This window comes from Suricata suricatta, chromosome 2, assembly GCF_006229205.1.
Source record: "Suricata suricatta isolate VVHF042 chromosome 2, meerkat_22Aug2017_6uvM2_HiC, whole genome shotgun sequence".
NCBI lineage: Eukaryota > Metazoa > Chordata > Mammalia > Carnivora > Herpestidae > Suricata > Suricata suricatta.
Genome location: NC_043701.1, coordinates 64,465,131 through 64,487,041, shown reverse-complemented (window position 1 = coordinate 64,487,041; position 21,911 = coordinate 64,465,131). Strand labels below are relative to the sequence as shown.

Genomic DNA, 21,911 nt, shown 5'->3' with positions numbered 1-21,911 from the left:
ATCTTCAAACTGTGACTTAAAATAGGCAAGTCACACCTGAGCCTTCCAGTGGCAGCACCCCCCCCCTTTTCTCAGTGGATTTGAGTTACCTGCCCTTTCGTTGACTCACCCTGGTTCTCAGGTGACATTTCAAGAACCCATGCTACTTGAGCCACCTATTATTTTTAGATCTGGGGTTAGTAAATAGGAGGAGGCAAATTCAAATTAGGGGCTAGGAAATTGATTTGGGCATCTTCCCTTCTTTTTCAGCCTCTCTCAACAACCCCTGAATTCTCCCTTCCTATTTCTTTTAGAAATGTGTCTCTTACGCAAACAATAAAAATGTACAACTAATATAGTGGTTAAGCCCATGGGCTCTGGGGCCAGACAAGCAGTATTTATTTCCTGTATGTTACTGAAACTGTTCTTTTGAAGGTCACTATCTCCTTATGGAAAACTCTAGCAAATTTATTGTGAAATATTTTTTTCATTACTCTGTAGTGTGTGTCACTGATGGTCACCTCTTCCTACTTGATATTCTATTCTTGTTTCCTCTTGGATGCCATGTTCTTCTGATTCTTCTTCTACTCCCCTGACTATATCCTCACGGTTCCTTTAGGAACCATTTCCACTCAATCTACTATTGAATTTAAGGATCCCTTCTGTCCCTTTTGAATGCTCTCCCATGGAGAGCTGCTTCTGTAAAACTGAAGCCCATCACCTCTATCCTCATGCCTCCTAAGTTTATTATCTTTCCCTGGGCTCTGAACTTCATATTTCTATCAAATGGATGTTTCCATTTATATTTCTAGTCATCACATTTAATTCGGCATCATTGGTTTAAATTTGCCACATTGTCCCTCCTGGGATCAACTTTCGCTTTCTCCCCACTTCTCCCCACTTTCTCAGGCTTCAAACTTTACAGTCATCTCCTGATGTGTGCAAGGGAGAAAAATCTAGTGACTTTTATCAATTCTTTCTTTGAAAGTTCCTGTAATATCTGTTTCATCCCCTGCTTGTTAGCCGTAGCCCAGACCCTTGTGACTTCATGTAAGTCATTATCACAATGCCTTTGCTGCTTCTCTTACTTGAGCCTCTCTGTTCTCCCAACTGTTTTCTTCCTAGAAGAATATTTTCAGCTTTAATCTACTATAGTTCATTTTTCCAACAAGTCAAAACTCCTCTGCCTTGCTTCAGTGCCTGCGGCAGGTAGGCCAACTCCATTAACAAACGACTTTCCATGGTATCCAGACACAAGCCAGCTGCCTTCATCAGCAACTCCTGGGCTCTTGCCAGGCTCATGTGCCCTGTTCACATTGTTTCCCTCATTTAGAAACGTCCTTCTCCTTACCCACCTAATTCCTAGCCGTCCTTTAGGCCATGTCCCATCTTTCCATGAAACCCTCTCTAACTCCGGCTTTTAACACTGTCTCCCATTTCTAGCCCATTCCCCATTGAGGCTCTCAGCTATATACAGCATGTTTTATTTTTAAGTTGTTTGTTTTTCTCCAATGAGATGATAACCTGCCCCCTCCAGGGGAGGAGCTTAAGACAGTGTCCTACCATTACCATGGGTTTGCTTATGTTAAGCAAGCTTAGGAAGACTTCTTAGTCTGACTGAAGGTAAAGTCTGATAAGAAACTTGTGCTATGGTTAACAAGTGTGATTATGTTGTTAACTCATAGATGTAAAAATGATTTATATTTTATAAATGTTTAAGATGTCCCAAACTCATCCATGTGAATTTATTAGATTTTTACAGTTTATATATTTATTTTGAGAGAGAGAGAGACAGCAAGGAAGGAGCAGAGAGAGAGGGACAGAGAGAACCCTAAGCAGGCTCTGTGCTGTCAGTGCAGAGCCTGACATGATTCCAAAACTGTGATCTGAGCCAAAATCAAGAATCAGATGCTTAACCACCGAGCAAGGGTGGCACCTCCATTTATTATATTTTTATATGTCAAAGAGTCTCATTTTTCACATGAAGTCCTCCAACTTTGCGAGCTGGAATGCCTATCTTACAAGCTCACAGGGCTGAAAAGCTGGAACTCTCCACTAAAACACAGTGCTTTTCACTTATTTTTTTCTTTCCAGTAAGATCTAATTTAAGCAGTGTATGTGGGATAATAGAAACTATGATTCTATGATTCTATCTATTGTAGCTTATTTAGGTTTTAACATAGACATGTCTGGAGCAGAGCGCAATGTCTCTTGTGTTTAGCTTCAGTGTCCCCTTCCCAGTGAAATGTACCAGCATCCATTCAGTTCAACTCAGAAACCAGAGTCATCTTCAATGTTGCCCCTTCCGTCATCTTCTCACTTCCATTTCATCATTAAACTTAATTTTATTGCTTCTATTTCTCTTGAATTTCTCCACTTGTCTTCATGTCTCCTGCTCCTGACTCCAAGCTTCCAGCACTTACTGCCTCCGTAAGAGTTTCCTTATAGCTACTCTTATCCTCCCCAATTTGTTCTCCAGTTAGAATAAGCTCTTCTGATGCAAATCTGAGCATGTCCCCCAATTCCTAGAGCACTTCGGCAGGATTTTAAGCACCTATGTAACTATCCCCAGATCTTCAGTACGACCTACAGTGCTCTTCATGGTCTGAGTCCATCTCACTCCACTCTCTCTCAAGATCTGATCCATTCTTTCAGTGCCTCACATCTGCCTGCTTCCTCTTTTTTTTTTTTTTTAATATTTTTTAATGTTTTATTTATTTTTAATACAGAGAGAGACAGAGCATGAGAGGGAGATGGTCAGAGAGAGAAGGAGACACAGAACTGGAAGCAGGCTCCAGGCTCTGAGCTAGCTGTCAGCACAGAGCCTGACGTGGGGCTCGAACCCACGAACGTGAGATCTGACCTGAGCTGAAGCCGGAGGCTTAACCGACTGAGCCACCCAGGCGCCCCTGCTTCCTCTTATCAAAGGCTGTTTTCCGGGAACATTTCCCCTTACTCTTCCTCTAGTTAATTCTTATCTATCCTTTATCTCTTACTTCAGTTATGCTTTTCTCCAGAAAGTGTTCCTTGACGTCCCTGATAAAGGCAAATATCCCTAGGACATATCATCTCTTGGCATCATGCAACTGTCCTCCATCAGTTACCACAGTTGAATTTTTTATTTATCTCTGTGATTACTGCTGTTTTCTAGTTAATACTTCTCTCTCTCAGTGGACTGAAAATTTGTTGAGGCAGGGATAAATTCACCCTTCTCATACAGACCTGGCATCCAAAGAAACACTTCAAAATATATTTGTTTTATGAATAAGTGGATGAATAATTGCTACTGATGACTACTGGCTATTTTAGTTTGGGTAATGATTTAATGTCAATTTGTGGATAACCAACCTCAGTTGACTCTTAACTACCACTGCGCCAACAATACTGGGATCCTAGCCTTGTGGTCCTATAAGTGAACGGGTGGACAAATCAACCATCGGCACATTGTCACTCTTCACTCCTACTGAGCACATGGGTTTAAGTCATCAGCATCATGTTCGTTTACAGTGAAGAGCTGCAAGCTGAAATTCTCAATTCTATCCTAGTGAACAAAGTAAATACATTGCAAATGTTGAGGCAGTAAGTTGAACTCAAAACAAGGAAATACCACATTTAAAAAGTAGTTGGATGTAAGAGCAGATAGAGATAGATATGCTAAGTTGTGTTTGAGACAAAGTATTCTGAGCCTGGCACACTGTTCTCATGATCTCTGGCATAGAGCAGAGCACAATAAAACGTGGGTCTTGCCTAGGAGCCATCCATGTGCATTTCTTTCTGAGTTACCCAAAAGGCCTTATTATAAGGCAATGTCACCTCTAAGACCACTTTGAGGGTAGTACAATAAGCAAACTGTATAATTTCAATATGATAACAAGAGGAAATAGATGCTCATCAGATTTTTCAATTTATCATTTGAAAGGGCCAAATTCTTATGGGTAGGTGCAAAAGACAATTAAAGGATAGATTAAAAGATGAGGAATAATTACCTTTCTTGAGTAGAAGAGTCAAGGGTATAATCACTAGCTGGAGTAAATCTTAGAATGTCTTTTATTTGCAAAATGCTACCAAGTAGCAGGGTAATAACTCACAGAATTCATAAAGCCTTAAAAGACTACTGCCTTAATGGAGTTTTTTTTTCTATTTTACTTATTAAGATCACCTTAATAATTCATGCATGGCAATACCTTTAACGAGCAACAAAATCTCACGTATCTCATTTAAACTTGGCAACTCTACTGACAGTTAATATAGTCTCGTACCTCTGAGCCAGCAATTGTAGAGGGACCTTAGGCGGTTAGTAACTGAAACCATCTCATTTATGATAATCCCAAGAAAAGTTATGTCCTAGATGAATAGTTGAATTTTATGATCATTTGCTAGGAAAATTTATTCTTTCTTCATTTGTGGGAAGGCAAGAGACCAATAATGAGTTCCAACTGTAACTCCTGTTCCACATAATTGCACTGGTTGCCGTGCTTCTTTCTTAACGGTAACAACTAATTACCATTTTTTTTTTTTTGGACAGAACAGAAAATCCTATCAAGATTTTAAAGCTTTCCTATGATTAGCACCTCTTTGGATAGTGAAAAGAGAGAGGGTCAGGGAACACTATCCAGTAGGCAAGGTGAATTCTCTGTTTAACTCAAAGCACTTTCCAGGCAATGTTACTAAGCCACCATCATTTCTTATAGACTCAATGAATGACATATTCATAACTGTTTTTCATATAAAAGAATGCTCCAGGTGGTAATTCTCGAGATGCTGTTTAAAATAAAATTTCAAAAGCAGACAGTAATTTTAATACATATTTATCTGTCATATCTATTGATAGGACACCACTCACTGCTACATCTACAGTAGTCTGACAACAGACTCCATTTAAACCTATTCCGTATGCAATGTACCTGTTTTAAATTTAAGTGAATCAAGTTGGAGATTCTCACTGTTCCACCCACTGTATTCTTGCATATGCCATTCGTTAAAAATATTAGAGTTAAGTAAAAATCTGCTAGGGCTGGCTTTTGGGAAAACAAAGAACAATGTCACTACAAACACTGGCTTCTATTTTGCTTATTTTTTTATTCCTCTTTTTTTTTTTTTTAAGTAAGCTCTATATGTAGCATGGGGTTTGAACACAAGACCCCAAGATCAAGAGTTGCATGCTCCACTGACTGAGCCAGGCAGGTGCTCCCTATTTTGCTTATTTTTTAAAAGCTCAGTGCCTCATGTGGGGCTCAGACTTGCAACCCTGAGATCAAGAATCACATGTTCTACTGACTAAGCCAGTCAGGTGCCCTTATTTTGCTTCCTAAGATCACCTTGTTAATTCATGGCTGGCAATACCATCAATAAATAACAAAATTGAATGTATCTCATTTAAACCTGCTGACCTAAAATCTGATATGCCAAATTATATCATATTTGGGTTCACTAAATGCATAAGCATCCATACCTGGCATAGGGAGGGAGAGGCAGAGTGATTCTGGTCCATTTGTTGAAAGTGTCTGACACCAGGATCCGCTGCAGGTGATAGCGACTGCATTCAACATTGGTAGGTAGACAGTCCCTTACCAATGGGTGCCATGATAATCCAAGGTCTACTGAGTATTCCAGTTCAATAGCTGAAACAGGAGAGACCATTCTGAATAGAAATACGTATATGGAGACCCAGGAACTATAATTACTTACACTTCCTTATCTTTTAATTTCACTCAGGTATCAATTTAATTTTTCCTCCATATTTATGTTTCCTATTTTGAAATGTTTCCTGGTTTGATTTTTCCTTTTATACTATGCTAGTTATTATTTTTCACTTTCCAGATTAAAATAATTTTTCTTTTAAGGAGGTTTGATCAAGTGAAACATAAATTTTCCTGAATCACTCCTTATAGTGAGAAACTTTCAGAACAAGCATAACAAAACCATTGTTTATATGCAGTTAAAGCAACAGTAGTGGTAGTTATATATATTTATTGTTTAATCAATAGTTACAATATATTATAAGATTATACAAATTATATATAATTTGATATACTGTAACTATATGGCATCTATTTAATAGTTAACATAAAAATACTAACATAGGAACCACATATTTTAATGATTACTTTTTAAAAGTTTAAAAAACTGAGCAACTTCCCCTGAATTTGACCATTCTATAGGGATCCTGACCAAAATGCCAGTTTTGCACCTGATACAGGTGAAATTTCTTAGAAATTGCAAAATCTCTTTTGCTCCTATATCCTGTTCTGCTGTGTTACAGAATATACTGGGAAATCAGAGAAGTATAAGGAGGGAACTGAAGGCCATGTTATTTGTGCCAAAGCATGCAGTCAGGCTGTGGGTCTATGAAAAGACATTTTTCTTTTTCTTCTGAAAAATTTAACTTATGTTCTTTGTCTTGTATTTCTCTTTATTTCCTGCATAAGTCTTTAGAAATGCTTCAGCCCCTACCTCCCTATTGAAATTGCTTTCTCTAAGGCCGTGATTCTCAATTTTGGCTGCGCCCTTAAATCATCTGGGTACTGTTAGAAACCACTAATGCCAGGGTCCCACTCCCAGGGATTGTGATTTCACTCTTCTGGGGAACAGCCAAGCGTGTGGAGATTTAAAGCTCCCCAGGTGATTGTCATGCGAAGCCAGTGTGGGACCACTCACTGCAGGAAGGTTCCTAGCAACCCTTTCTAGTTAAATACAGTGGTCCATCTCAGTCTTCATTGTTCTTGTCCTTCCTACAGCGTTGGGTGTTATTCATTATTCCCCGATTCTTCAAATGTTCTTTTCTTTTGGAGGACATTATTCTGAATCTCCTGTCTTACTTTCCTTGACTCCTGTGCTAACTAGCCCAGCTATGGGCATTCTTCCAGACTCTGTTTCTGGTCTTCTGTTCTGTGTGTATACTCCTTGGGCTTCAACTGTGATCTGCGTGCCCAGATTTGCCAATTTTATGTCTCCAAGCGATTTCATTAATTCAATAAATGTTTGCTCAGCCTGGTATTACACTGGGTGCTGGCATATTGTCGGTGGACAGTATAGAAAAAAATTCCTGCTTCCCATGTTGTAAGTCCTCCTGACTCACAGGATGGCCACTTAAAACCACTTCCAGCACTTGCTGTGATGAGCACTGGGTGTTATATGTAAGTGATGAATCACTAAATTCTACTCCTGAAACCAATATTACACTATATGTTAACTAACTAGAATGTAAATAAAAAAGTTGAAACAAAAAACAAATAAAACTACTTCTACCCCAACTAAAGAAAAACTCACCATTTCCCCCCATAAATAAACATCTCTTCTTAACTACTCAATTATTTTCTTTCAATGTTTATTTATTTATTTTGAGAGAGAGAGAGACCCAAGCAGGCTCTGCACTGACAGTGCAGATGCCGAACTCTATCTCATGAACTCTGAGATCATGACCTGAGCCAAATTTAAGAGTTGGATGCTTAACTAACTGAGCCACTCAGGTGCCCCTCTTAACTACTAAATTCTATCAATGGCAATACTTTTGCACTAGTTTTCTAGGTTCAAAATTTGTATGTTATTTTAGAAATTTTACTCTTCTTTCTTCTTTACCCTCTGTGTTCAAATGTCAGCTGGTCTTGAGATTTTCTGCTGGATCTTTCCTTTTTGTTTGCAGTGTCTCATATCAGTTTTATCCATCATATTTCTCTTCATGACACACAGTGCACGTCTGCATGCCACCTCCTCTAGAGATTACCACTGAGTCTTCCTTACTGGGATTCTTCCCTAACCACCTTTGTCAGCTTTTGGGCTAATCTCCTGAAACACACCATGTTGCTTCTCTGCACTTGAGTCCTTTTATTCATGCCCTTGTCAAGTACAAATTCTTGTATGTGCCTCGTAAGGCTTTTCTTAGTTGGCAACTCTGCTTATCCATCTCTGCTTTTCTCTTTGATTTTATCATTCAGTTCAACCTTTCTCAAGAGGCTGTGCCAATCTATAGTAGAAAGTACACAGGCCTGGGCTAATGGGGGTAGAGTGTCAGTCCTGGTGCTAGTGTAGGCTTAGTGTGTCATAGCTTACCTCCCTGGTCCCCATTAACTTCCTGTGCTACTGAGGGAACTGGCATCTAGGACCTTACAGCCCTTTTCCATTTTCAAAATCAGCACTCTTCTCTTCTCCACTAGATGTAAATATTGCCTGTCCAGGCCGGTCTGCTCATGGCTTTCCACATGGACTAGGAGGACCCCAACCTCCGTTTCTTTGCTTATGCTGCCAGCCTAGCTTGGGGTGTCCTTTCTTCTCCATTCACTCTTCAAATCCACTGCAACTATCAATGCCCACTTGAGACTTAGCTTCTTTGTAAAATCTTCCCAAACTCCTTGGATTGGCTATCCATTGGTCATCTCACTCACCCTTGAGTTCTCATCACATTTTGCAGCAGCACCAATCCACAGATCACTTGATTTAGTCATTTATTGGACTCTAACTTTTTGAAGTATCTCCTCAATTAGACCTTTCGAAGACAGATGGGTACCTTATGCTTTTTTCCAATTTCTACCTCTGCTGACCAGGTTAGTGCTGACTAATCAAAACTGAGGTAGAAAGTGCACTTCTGGGAGCACCCCTAAGATATATCCATCAAGTTCAAACTAACAAACATACGAAAGATATGGATTTTGTAAGACCTCGGAAATAACCAAATTGTCAGACGTTGGCCCCCTGGAATCTAAAACAGAACAACATCATTGTGAACATTCTAGTTTGTATCTCTTGGAGGAAGGGGTGGTAAAAGGCCAGAAGATTACAGAATCCCAACAGGTTTGCATTCCAGTGAAGGCTCCATGTATGCAATGATGTCAGTTTTTATATCTCCTAAGATAGATGTGTGCACGTATGTGTGTGTGTGTGCAAGGCATGTGTGAGTAGGGGTTTGTGGATACAACCTTGAGGATGCAAATAGGTCACAATGAGGGTGGCCTAGAATATGCTACGACCCAGAATAGCAAAAAGCATAATGCAAAATGGGAACAACAAAATGTCATGATTCCTGGAGAGATGGAAAGAAGACAGTGACCAGATTAATCTAAGTCCTATGAATTAAAACTTATGCAAGTACAAACTTATGTGTAAATCCTATTGCTTATTCTGGTATTCTGTATGTGATGAGACTCCCTAATTCTGAAAATCTGATAGTACAAGAAAATTCTGGATTTTCCAATATAATATATAACATATATTATATTGAGATATAATATATATATCTCATATGTAAGTGATGAATCACTGGGTTCTACTCCTGAAACGAATTCTACACTGTATATTAACCAACTTGAAGTTAAATAAATTAAAAAAATCTTCATGTACATATGCTTAAAAATAAGCTCACATTCTGATGCTTTAAAAATCAGATTCCTAAAATTCAGTATACATACATTTTCAAAAATGCAATTATGATTTGACTCAAGTGCACTTTTGTTTACTTATATGCCGGGAGCCAAAGAAAGGATTAAAAGAACTCTGGTGGAACGTTGTAGCAAGATGCGCAGCGGTCAAGTCCTAGACAACTGATGGCCTCAGGGACTGAGATTATCATCTGTTAACCTTGGGCGGGTCCCCTGTACCTTGTACCTGCCCCAGCATTTTTTTCCCCTTCTGCATTCCTTCTCCCCCCTGCACTCCTTATATAATCAGCTGCCATGATTAAACGCTAGAGCTTGATTAGACCTCCTGTCTTGCTCTCGTTCTTTGTGTCTCTTGTCCCATCCATTCACCCGTTCCCTTCTCCAGGTCCCCGTTGAATGACCCCGCGGGCCGGGGCACTTATAGACTTGTCAGAGTGCCACAGATGCCCATTTACACATGTCTGTCCCTCTACCAGGAAATGGAATTTTTACCATAACAGGAGTCTGTGACGGAGCAGGAGGCGGCAAAATCTATCTGCAGGAATGAATCCTCATTCACGGCAATGTCTGTGGTGACCACATAGCGGGTGCTGGCTTTTTCAATAAAGACCAGGGCATCGCCGGCAGAGCCACACACAGGCATCTTGGTGCCTCCGGGGTGGAGCAGCCATTTCCTACTATCCAGACTTGTGAAATCATCCTCCAAGACTGTATTCCCAGAAATATTTCCCCCAATAAGAATCTGAAACATATTTTCAAGAAATGGTTTCAAGGTATGAGAAGAGTTCAGTCTTTTTGTTTGTTTTTATCTGTCAGATTGCTCAAAACTGGCATCGTACAGCAAGCACACTGTTCAGGGCCTTTCAGAATGCTTTTGTTTATGTGGTCTGCTTGCCCATCTGGCAAGAAGCTACAGAAAACAAATTGAAGTATTGACAAAACCATTCACAGCCTTCATGGGCCAAATTGTGCCTTTGGAAACTACATGCACCCAAGCTGGGAACACAAAAGTTGGCTTACATGTGATTATTTTCCATGTGAAATTTCTATTTAAGGACAGTTGTATCCTAAGGCATTTCAGTTCCAATTCTTTGCAAGGATTCTACCATTTGTTAACAGGTTCTTTGAGTTCTATTTGATACACATTTTATTATGTATGAAGATCCTTTAGAACTGTCCATGAGGCTCTTAGGAAGATTTACTTATTTCTTCTTCAAAGACTAGGAAAGAGGATTTGGAAACTACTGCATGTAGTACCAATGCTAATTTGCACATTTTCCTTTTCAGAGAATTATAACCTTGTATCACGCTTGATAAAGTCCCTCTATCCACAGGGCAGAATTCTCTACAAGCAGGACTCAGGCCTTCTGTTGTGTTGTTTGTTTTTATAGCTCAGGCAACTGAAGGAAAAGAGAATGAAAGGAAGCTAAATGCCATATCTCATCTAGCTGTATGTCCTTGGGCAAGTCATTTAACTGTTCATCCTGGGCTTCCTCTACTGACTGAGGGGGCCGGACTGGATGCTATGTAGGCCACATGCAGCTCAAGTGCCAAACATTACAATAGTTAATCCTGAGTGGACTGACCTGGTCGATAACCCATGGACTGTAGAAGTGCCCATTTTCAGATGGTTGCCACCAGCGGAGGCGAGTAGAAGTGGAACGGGCTTTCAAGGGTATCTCCAGGGCAATGTACCTGCCCACATTGCTGGAATTGCTGAATAGGAACTCTTGAAGGAGGCTCCAGGAGAGGCCGCCATTGAGCGAATACTGTAGAAGCACCGGTTGGCTCCTGGGGTCAGGAACACCCTTACCACATCCCAGCCTCATGAAGAACTGCACAAATCTGACATGAGTAAAATTTACTGTAGACTTCTTTACTTCAATGAGAAATGCACACCATTAACACAAGACAAGCACGCAGGGTAATATGGGGGAAATGCATAGTTTTAATGAATACAATGATTTAATGTATGTCCAAAGCAATCATTTCAAAGCCCAATTTTCCTTGTTAATGTCAAGGAGTTGATAAAATGAAAAAAGGGAATTCTGTACCCAAATTTAGATTTTGTACCCTTCTGCAGAGGAGAGCCTGAGGGAACTGAGCATCCCCCAACCCTCTCACTACTCTATAAGAAGATGGGAGGGGTCCAAAGACTCTCCAAGTTCAGGAATGTGTATTGTTATCTATTTCAGAAAAACCCGTCCTTAGTATCTGAAATTGGAAGAATGTTATGAATGTAGTTTATGCCATTAATTGGCAAAATTATCCATTTTCAGGTCTTACCAGTTTTTCAGATCTCATATGATTGTTTTTGGGGAGACACATTTAAATTCAGCAGTTGTAGCACCTTTTTGTGAAAGACCAGGCATCTTTTGGAAGAGGTGTGTCAAGCCTGGGCCTCTTTTTTGACTTTTGTGCCAGGAACAGGGAGGCATAAAGTGTGGGGTGGTGGTAATGGTGGGCAGTGCCAGCCTCTGACTATTGCTAGGTCTGGGATGGATGACACTGGCCATCGAGAATCATGGCGGCCAGCCAGTGGCAGCCTTTCCAGCTGGCAGGGAGGTGGACAGAGTGGTAGCAACCAGCTGGGGTGCCAAGGAAAACTAGCTCGCATGTTATCTTTGGCTGGTGCCTTGTCTGGCCACTGTGCTAGCTGGTAATGCAGAATAAATTTCATGTGTAACCCAACACATACACCCAATTACATATGCATGTCAAACATAGGCAGCATATTGGGGCTTCTAATGAAAGTTATCAGTTCTATATATAAAACCATGCATTCTTCATGGGTTCCTCCTCTCCCCCTCCTCCATTAACTGGGCACTCATTTATCTCATAACCCTGAGAAAATTGGGATTTTACATGGAGCATTTTGAGGTCAATATATGCAAATCCCACACAGCATGCTACTGAGATGAGATAAATAATGGATCTTTTTAACATTGGATTAATGAAAAAAAAAAACCATAGTGCCTAGTGCCGTTTAGATCTATAAAAACAATAACCATTTACAGAAAAAGGCCTTTCAGCCTATTGTCTACATATTGGGAAATGTTTATATTAATTTAGTTATGGACAAATCCATGTCAGAATTATTTTGGAAAAACCAAATAATTTCTAAATTAGAGAACTCAACTGCTAATAATAAATGTGAAATAAAAAGCATCAAATTAAACCTTATGCATTAAGACAGGATGAAGATAAAATCTTGTTTTCTATACCTGTAAAATCATCTCACAGAATTGTATTTTTATGAGTCATGCTTAAATTTATAATTCAATAAAATAAAAGATTTAGGTGAAGAGAAGGATAAAAAATATTAAGATACATTTTAAGATTCTCTGAAACATCTTGAAAAACAAAAATACGACTTCTTTGTTCACTTGCAAAAATAGGTCAGGGTTCCATTTTACACATGTTAAGTTGTCTTCTTTATTTTCCTGACTAAGTTTTTGGCTCGTCAAGTGATCAAGGGATACACATCTTGACAGGACATAATCCTCTGAGCCAGTTTAAAATGTTTGTTTCTCAGTGGCTGTGCTCAAGTCACAGAATGAGTACCTTGAAAGCATGAGCAAATCATTGGAAAGAAAAGCTTATAAAGAATAAGGCTCACTTCAAATATTCTTAAGTTAAATTGCTAAGGGCTATAAAATCAATTGTGAGTAACTGGAGGATGTATGGTATTTCAATTAAGCTTTTTAATAAGCATGGTGTAGATAATTTCCCATATAGTCCAAATGCTCATGCAAAGTATTCTCTAGAGGTAGATAAAAAAGATGCAACACTATTTTCTGGAAGTGAAAGGGAGTTAAACATTGTCATTTCCTAGTCAGCATCTTATAATTACCACCATCTGGATATTAACTTTTATCTGTTTAGTTATGTTTCATTTCTGATCTAGTTTATTTTGCAAAGCTGTTTTAGAATGGAAATAATGTACATCGTGTCTTAAGGGAGCCTTAGATAAGACAGCAGGTCAGCATGTCCAATGGATGGCCTTATACTGGCATGTCTGCTTCCTTCTGATGTGCTTATGTTCTGTTACTGTCCATCACAATGTGGTTTCTCAACAGTATCTCAAAATGTTTACCTAGCATGTGATAAATCCAGATCTCGTGTTGTCAACATGCGCAAGCCATCTTCATTAAAAAAGAGGTTGTTTCCACTGGAAAGAATTCCACATTTCCGAGATGGCTTTCCACCACTCATTAATAAAAATCTATCAGATTCAAGCTGGCCTGAAAAAAAAAAGCAGTAAATGTGATTTACCTATGACCCCAAATATAGACATATATTTTTTTAAAGGACAAGGGCCTTACGTAGTTTTGAAATACAAAGTCATAAATATCGAAGTCATAGATTTTGGGATAAGAGGTCTCTTCGGCTATTTAGCTTGTGTGAATTGTTTAAACCTGGCTGGATAATTTAAGGGTCCACATGATAGAAGCGGGCAGGAGACTTTTCCTGAGCATCTACGGTACAGCTGGATGTCCTTCCTTTATGCTCTTCTATACTGCAGAAAATGACACTGGCTGGTCAGAGAGTGATTCCAGCCAAAAGTAAGAGAGCATAATGTAGCTTTTCCACTGGCTTCTTCTTTGTATCTTTGCTACTCTGAGGACAGTATCAGGCAGGTGTTATAAATATTTTTTAAAAACACAGTTTTAATGGAAGAAATTACAGAGTAATTTAATATTTTGTAAATACTGTCCTTCAAAACCAGCTGACAAACCTCTTCAGATACTTACCTTAGATTTAGAGATTTTTTTGATTGTGGTAAAATGCACACAATACAAAATTTATCATTTCCCACATTTTATTATAATTATTATTTAAAAAATTTTAAAGTTTTTGGTGTTTTTTTAGAGAAAGACAAAGCGTGAGTTAGGAGGGACAGAGAGACACAGAATCTGAAATAGGCTCTAGGCGCTGAGCTGTCAGCACAGACCCTGATGCGGGGCTCTAACTCATGGACCACGAGATCATGACCTTAACTGACTGAGCCTCTAAGACCCCCTTATTATTATTATTATTATTATTATTATTATTATTATTTTAATGTTTATTTATTTTTGAGAGAGAAAGAAAGAGTATGAGTGGGGGAGTGGCAGAGAAAGAAGAAGACAGAATTCAAAGTAGGCTCCAGGCTCTGAGCCTGGTGCTGGGGGTTCAAAGCCACAAACCATGAGACCATGACCTGAGTCAAAGTCAGTCACTTAACTCACTGAGACATCCAGGCTCTGCTCCAACATTTTAAAAGCGAACAGCTCAGTGGCATTTAGTTCATTCACATTCATGTTGTGCAACCATCACCACCACCTAGTTCCAGAACTTCTTCATCACCCATAAAGAAAATTTTATTCCCATTAAGCAGTCATTCCCTATTTCCCCTTCATCCAGCCCCTGCCAATCACTAATCTGCCTTCTGTCTCTATGGATTTGACTATCCTGGAGGTTTCACATAAATGAAGTCATATGATTTGTGGCCTTTTGTGTCTGACTTCTTTCACTTGGCATAATGTTTCAAGGTTCATCCATGTTGTAGCATCCATCAGTGTTTCATTCCTTTTAATGGCTGCATCACACTTTATTGTATTGATATACCTGAATCTAATATTAAAATGTTCTTTAAAACCATAATTGTAACAATTTTATAGGCAATTTGGGAAAAAGAAAAAAAAGCTTTTAATTCCACTATCCTAACACACATAGCTATTACATTAGTTTAAGACTTTCTCAGGGTGCCTGGGTGGCTTAGTCAGTTAAGGGTCCAACTTTGGCTCAGGTCATGATCTCATGGCTCGTGGGTTCAAGCCCCACATTGGGGTCTGTGCTGACAGGTCAGAGCCTGGAGCCTGCTTTGGATTCTGTGTCTCCCTCTCTCTCTGCCCCTCCCCTGATCACACTGTCTCTCTGTCTCTCAAAAATAAATAAACATTTAAAAAATTAAAAAAAACCTTTCTCTTAGAATATTTTCCCATTGTTTGATCAGAGTACATCTCTAATGGATATATAATTAATTGTGAATAATTTCAATCATTATGTCACTATATTATAATGTTATCATCATGTTATATCCTTTTTTTCTGTTATAACATTACCATCATACATAATGACATTAGATTCTACACATAAAACTGAGGTACAGAAAGCAATGAGAGGCTGCTTATTGAATTGATGACAAACAATGACAGGAATTTATATTTCTGGAAATTTGTTCCCTCTACCCAAGATTAACCCTCTAGAAACATTTTCTTTTTCTTTTTAAAATATAATTTATTGTCAAATTGACTAACATACAGTGTATAAAGTGTGCTCTTGGTTTTTGGGGTAGATTTCCTGTGGTTCATCGCTTACATACAACACCCAGTAGGGAAACATCTTCTAAAATTATCATTAATCATAAATTACACATGACAGAAAAAGTGGTGAAAATAGTTTTAGCTTTCTCAGTCATAGTCTTATTCATTCTCACTGACCATTGTTTCAAAAACAGAATCCTATACAATTCATAACTAACTAAAGGCATGAGTGGTCCCAACTGTAAGGATAAGTAATGAGATATTAAAGTGGAACTTAATGATTACTTTTTTTTTTTTTAAAGTAGGCTTCATTCCCAGTGTGGAGTCCAATGCAGGGCTTGAACTGACAACCATGAGATCAAGACCTGAGCTGAGATCAAGAGTTGGATGCCTAACCCACTGAGCCAACCAGGTGCCTCAATAATCATTTCTTTTAATTACTTGCATTTAATATGTAAGTTCTTTTACAAAGCTACGTAGAACTTATTTTAAAAGATTACCTTCGAAATCATCTTTGAGAAAATCAGGATTTTTGGTGCTTATTTTACAGGTTGGACCTGAGTAGCCAGGGTCACATATACACTTGGTTCCATTGATACAACTCCCATGTCCGTTACACATCTCTTCACATTGGGGACCAATATAGACATTGTCAATGGCCCATGTCACGGGCTGAGAGCCAGCAGGGTAAAATCCTTGGTACCATCTGAAACGCACAGATCTGGAAAAGAGGTACAAGTCTTTAAAATCAAATGAACAGAACAATATACTTGTTCAAAGTAAGCACATCTGATCAATAAGTAGTTCTCAGTTACCACTTCTGCACCACACTCAAGAAAGAAAAAACGAGTTGACATTTCAAGAACACAAACTCCATTCCTCAATCTCCAAGATTTTGCTAATTATGTTCTTGTTTCCTGTAAGCCTTTCCCAATCCTATCACTATGTCAAATTCCATCTGACCTTCCACCTTTCCCAATATTGACTTCTTTGGTGACGCTTTCTCCATCCTGACTATCTATCTACACTCTGTATACCAAATTTTTTTCTTAATAAATTGATGTAAAATTCACATAACATAAAAGTAACCATCAGCCATTTAAAGCCTACAATCTGGTGGCAGTTAGCACATTCACAGTGTGAGCTAACCACCACCTCTATCAAGTTCCAAGACATTTTCATCACCCCAAAAGGAAACCCTATGCCTATTAGGTAGTCACTGTTCCGGACAACCGTTAATCTGCTTTTTCTCCATATGGATTTACCTATACTAGATATCTCACATAAATGAAATCATACAATATGTGACCTGTAGTGTCTGGCTTTGTTCTTAAAGCATAATGTTTCTGAAGTTCACCAGGTTATAGCAAGTATCAGAATTTCATTCCTTTTTATGGCTGAATAATATTCCATTATATAGGTATACCAATTTTCTTTGTCCATTCCTCAGTTAATGGGCATTTGCTTGTTTCTACTTTTTGGCTATTGTGAACTATGCCTCTATGAACATTCATGTATAAGCATTTGCTTGAATACCTGTTTTGGATTCTTTTGGGTAGAATGATAGAATTGTTGGGCCATATGGGAAATAACTAGCCCTTTACTTTCTCTCTCTGCTATGTTTTTGATGGAATTTCTGTTATTGTAGTTATCTGAGCTGGAGATATTCAAAAGTGTACCTATTTCCCCTATTGGTTTTGAGCTCCTAGTGGCCAATACTTATGCCTCTTTCTTCTTTGACCCTTTCATGGTGCCCAGTACAGTGTTTCATATACACTAGATGCTCAATAAATGTTTGTTGCTTGTCCTTTGTTGTGAAGAGGACTAAGAGCCAGACTGATGTTTTTTGGATTTTATCCCTTTGGGCAACAGAGAGCCGCACAAGATTATTTTATTTTTAATTTAATTTTTAATTTAAAGAGAGACAGAGGAGAGCAGAGAGAGATGGAGACACAGAATCTGAGTTGTCAGCACAGAGCCCAATGTGGGGCTCGAACTCACCAACTACGAGATCATGACCTGAGTTGTATCATGACCTAAGCTGTAGTCAGTTGTTTAACTGACTGAGCCACCCAGGTGCCCTACACAAGATTATTTTAAAGAAAGGAGTGACAAAATCAAACTTGTTTTTAGGTAGATGCCTCTTATTTCTTACTTTCTTTTTTAAAGATTTTATTTTTTAAATGTTTATTTATTTTTGATTGAGCAGAGGAGCAGAGAGAGACAGAAAATGATCAGGAGAGGGGCAGAGAGAGAGGGACAGAAGATTCAAAGTGGGCTCTGTGCTGACCCCAGAGAGTCGGATGTGGGGCTTGAACTCATGAACTGTGACCATGACCTGCACTGAAGTCACACCCTTAACCAATGGAGCCACCAGCTGCCCTATCTTAATTTCTTTTTAAATCAAAGATAATTTCCTTTTTTATTTGCAAGTAAATTGTCCTATCACATTGTTGATGACAACTTAGCTTCTTGGAAATAATATACATAGTTAGATAGAATTCAAGAAATAGTTTAGTATTTTATTATACTCAAGGCTCAGTTCAAAGAAGATGGGTTAAAAATTTTTTTAATGTTTATTTATTTTTGAAAGACAGAGCATGAGCATGGGAGGGGCAGAGAGAGAGGCAGACACAGAATCCAAAGCAGGCTCCAGGCTCTGAGCTGTCAGCACAGAGCCTGATGTGGGGCTCAAACCCACAAATTGAGAGATCATGATCTGAGCCAAAGTTGGGTTGATGTGAGCCACCCAGATGGGTTTATTTTTGAGGGGATAGATGTAAAGATGACATATTCACTCACTTTTGTACCCATTTTCATTTATCATAGAAACCAAATTCAGAATTAAAAAATGAGAAACAGAAATTAGAAGTCAATTTTAGAAGTCCTTATTAGGCTTCTAAAGTTTAGTAGATAGTAAAGCAGATGGAGTCAAGTTCCCACATATAATTTTAACCCTAATTTCATTGTTTATATCAAGACTCCCACTATATGGAGCTGCTCCCAAAATGCCAGTTCATAATTACATTTTATTTTCAAATGCTTGTCAGAGTTTAGTCTTGGCAAGAAGCACTTTCTACCCTTTGAACTTTCAGACTGCTGAGCTGAGGGAAACGGCTAGAGTTTTCCTTTGAACAAAAGCCTACATGGATTTTTTTGAACTTCTTATTTATTCAAATGTTCTGAATACAAATGAACCACCTTGGTTGGATATTTATTATTGTTCACCTGCCTTGACATGGAAACTGCAAGCACTATGATAAATGGGCTGACGGGTCTGGTTCCATGGTGGGTCCCTTCTGCTGAAATCTTATTTTGAAAATTTCTCACTGCCACCCTCCCTGGTGAATGTCAGCATCTGTTCTCCCAAGCCAGTGGCACTGAAAAGAACCTGTTTTTTAAATGTAAACTTAAAATTGTAAGCACACAACAGTGCTTTCATTAAATGGGGGTTTTGGTTGACTCATTGTGAAACTGTTTAAAGCAAAAGCAATTAGGAAGTTTTAACCACAAAAAGACTAGATGTAAAGGACACAAAGGTGATGTGAATAAACCTCAATAGAAGTTCAATACTTCATGCTTCAAATGTGAACGGACTATATGTGGAGGCAAAAATGGTCATTTCTGCACCTAAAAATATTTTATATACTTTTTGGGTACTTGGTGCCCAGTAAGTGCACAGAAGGGGGTCATTTAAATATGGGTTATATACATTTTTCAGCATCTAACTTGTGCTGTCACTATGTACCATGTTGAATACAAACTAAGGAATGGTTCACTGAATTGGAGAAAATTTAAGTTTTGCCTTCCAGCAATTCATGCCTGTGTGGGTTTTAAGAAGTGAGAATTCTTTTACTGAAACACGGACTAGACAAGGCTATTAAGGCAAAATCTTCTCTTTGCAGAAATGGTTGAAGGCAATTTGAAAGGTAGGTTTAAACCATTCTGAGAGTGGGCATGCCTCTTCAACAGATTTTCTTTTTTCTAATGGAAATAAAAATGACATGGGGCACAAATAACATGATGGTCTAAGTTCTGTACCTTTAAAATTGGAGGAGGTATATTTTAAACTGACACTCCAAACTAGTAGGTGAAACTATATACATTTCTCTTGTTCAAGTTATATTACCTTATAATTTCTCTTGCTCAAATTTCCAAATTGTATTTCCCTATGCATCAGCACAGCCCAATGGACATTACCAATGCTAAGTTTGGTGGTTTCCACAACACTGAAGAACTGTCCAGTGACTTTATTGCATACTTCTTTAAATAAGATTATTTCCATGTGGGAACTTGCCAAAACAAGTCTCAGTTGTTAAAACAATTTAACTCACAACTTATCTTTAGGTTTGTTTCCTAGTTAATCCAATTCTTAGCTGAGCAATAGGAGGAAATTAAAGGTCCATTAAAGAGAAAGCTGGTGAGGTGCTTGGGTGGCTCAGTTGGTTAAGTGTCCAACTCTTGATTTTGGCTCAAGTTATGATCTCACAGTTTGTAAGTTCAAGCCCTGCAGAGGGCTCCACCCTGTCAGTGAGGTGATTCTGTTGAGATATTCTCTCTTCCTTCTCTCTCTGCCCCTCTCCCATGCTCACTCTCTCTTTCTCTCTCTCTCTCTCACTCTCTCAAAATAAACGAACTTTAAATAAAAAAGAGAGTGAGAAAGCCTGGAGCTTTTCAACCATACCATAATGGTCAACAAAACCATCTTGGTCATAGGTGCCTGTGTGATTGGCCGGGAGGCCTCTTCCCTACCTATACTACATGGATTTTTGACAGCTAAGTGTCTGTTGCATAGCTTAGCTTTCTGGCTATAGCTGGTTGATTATATTTTCTTTTTCAAAACTATGAAATTAAGAACTCCAGCACATGAGAGCTATGATTTGCTGAGTGATAGTAAAGTCAGCCCGACAGAAATGAGAGTCGCACACTCCTTTTGCTGAGGTCCTCACACTTGCTGGGTTGGGTCCATGCAGCTTCCCTGTAAGCTCCCAGGAAGCTCCTCCACTTTTTGGTGAGCTTCCCTATATTTCCTGCAACATATAAGCTTCAATAACACAACTGATTTGGGCTGAAAAGTTTTTCCTGAACGATTTCTCCCTGCCCTATTCTTCTAGAGACAATCCTCTCCACCGTCCACAATGGCAGCTTTCTGGTTGTGCTGGCCAAACTGTCAGATATATCTTCTTGAAGACATTCTCCATAGTAATGCTTTTTTTTTTTTAACAGTTGGATTTTCCATCAGGATAATATCCTGGTGTAATAGCAAGAATTAACAAATGATATACTTGACAGCATGAAATATTCAAGTTCTTAGCAGTCAAATTATAAAAATTATGTTGATGATATGATGAGAAGCAAATGGATTTATGTTCAGAGAGAAGACAGATTTGTGAAATTCACTTTCACCCTTTTGGAAAAGTACTAGGTATTAGTAGTTTTTCTTGAAGACCCAAGACTTCTAATTATGCCGAGTTTCACATTGGGAATGTAAATCTATTTCCATCTTGAAAGTATATTAGTACTTTCTTCTTTTCTTGACATCCCTTGAAAGAATGAGTTCTTTCTTCGGAGAGAAAAAGACAAATTCTGAGGCAGGTTGCTTTGTTGACTTCTTCTCTTTGTTCACTTGTATTACTAGTTTTATATTTTGAACTATACTTTTCATTTCATTTCTGTTAGAATTGAAGTCCTTTATCTCCAAATAGCTTTCAACAGAAGAGTCAAATATATGTAACAAGAATGCTGAGAGAGGTTGAAAAAGCAGAAAAGCCTGGGAAGGGGGAGAGAGTAGAGCAATTTTTTAAAATGAGACATTTAGAATATTCTGTGGGGTTCCATCCTCCAGCTGTGCCCTCTCCCTGCACAAGAGACACAGGTAGACGTCTGAACATCATAAAACTCTTTTAAAAAAAATGTTTGTTCATGTTTGAGAGAGATAGAGAGAGAGAGAGAGAGAGAGAGAGAGAGAGAGAGAGTGTGTGTGTGTGTGTGTGTGTGTGTGTGTAGGGGAGGGGCAGAGAGAGAGGGAGACATAGGATCAGAAGCAGGTTCCAGGCTCTGAGCTGTCAGCACAGAGGCCAACACGTGGCTCGAACCCACAAACCGTGAGATCATGACCTGAGCTGAAGTTGGATGCTTAACCAACTGAGCCACCCAGGCACCCCATAAAGTCATGAAATTCTAACTGTATTTATATTGGAGGTGGAGGCAGGAGGGGGGAGGATAACATTAAAAGATAATCCTATTTCTGTTG

At 38.8% G+C, this 21,911-nt stretch overlaps 1 protein-coding gene across 1 annotated transcript in view; it reads right to left on the bottom strand.

The window, feature by feature from the left end:
- The window catches only part of RELN (reelin), a 495,668-nt gene that overhangs the window by 55,213 nt on the left and 418,544 nt on the right, over window positions 1–21,911 (bottom strand). The window contains exons 42-46 of the mRNA XM_029918775.1: window positions 16,159–16,379; window positions 13,447–13,594; window positions 10,937–11,195; window positions 9,843–10,092; window positions 5,432–5,600 (exon numbers count right to left, since the gene is read on the bottom strand). Coding sequence (XP_029774635.1) covers window positions 5,432–5,600; window positions 9,843–10,092; window positions 10,937–11,195; window positions 13,447–13,594; window positions 16,159–16,379 — 1,047 coding nt within the window. The remainder of the gene's footprint in view (window positions 1–5,431; window positions 5,601–9,842; window positions 10,093–10,936; window positions 11,196–13,446; window positions 13,595–16,158; window positions 16,380–21,911) is intronic.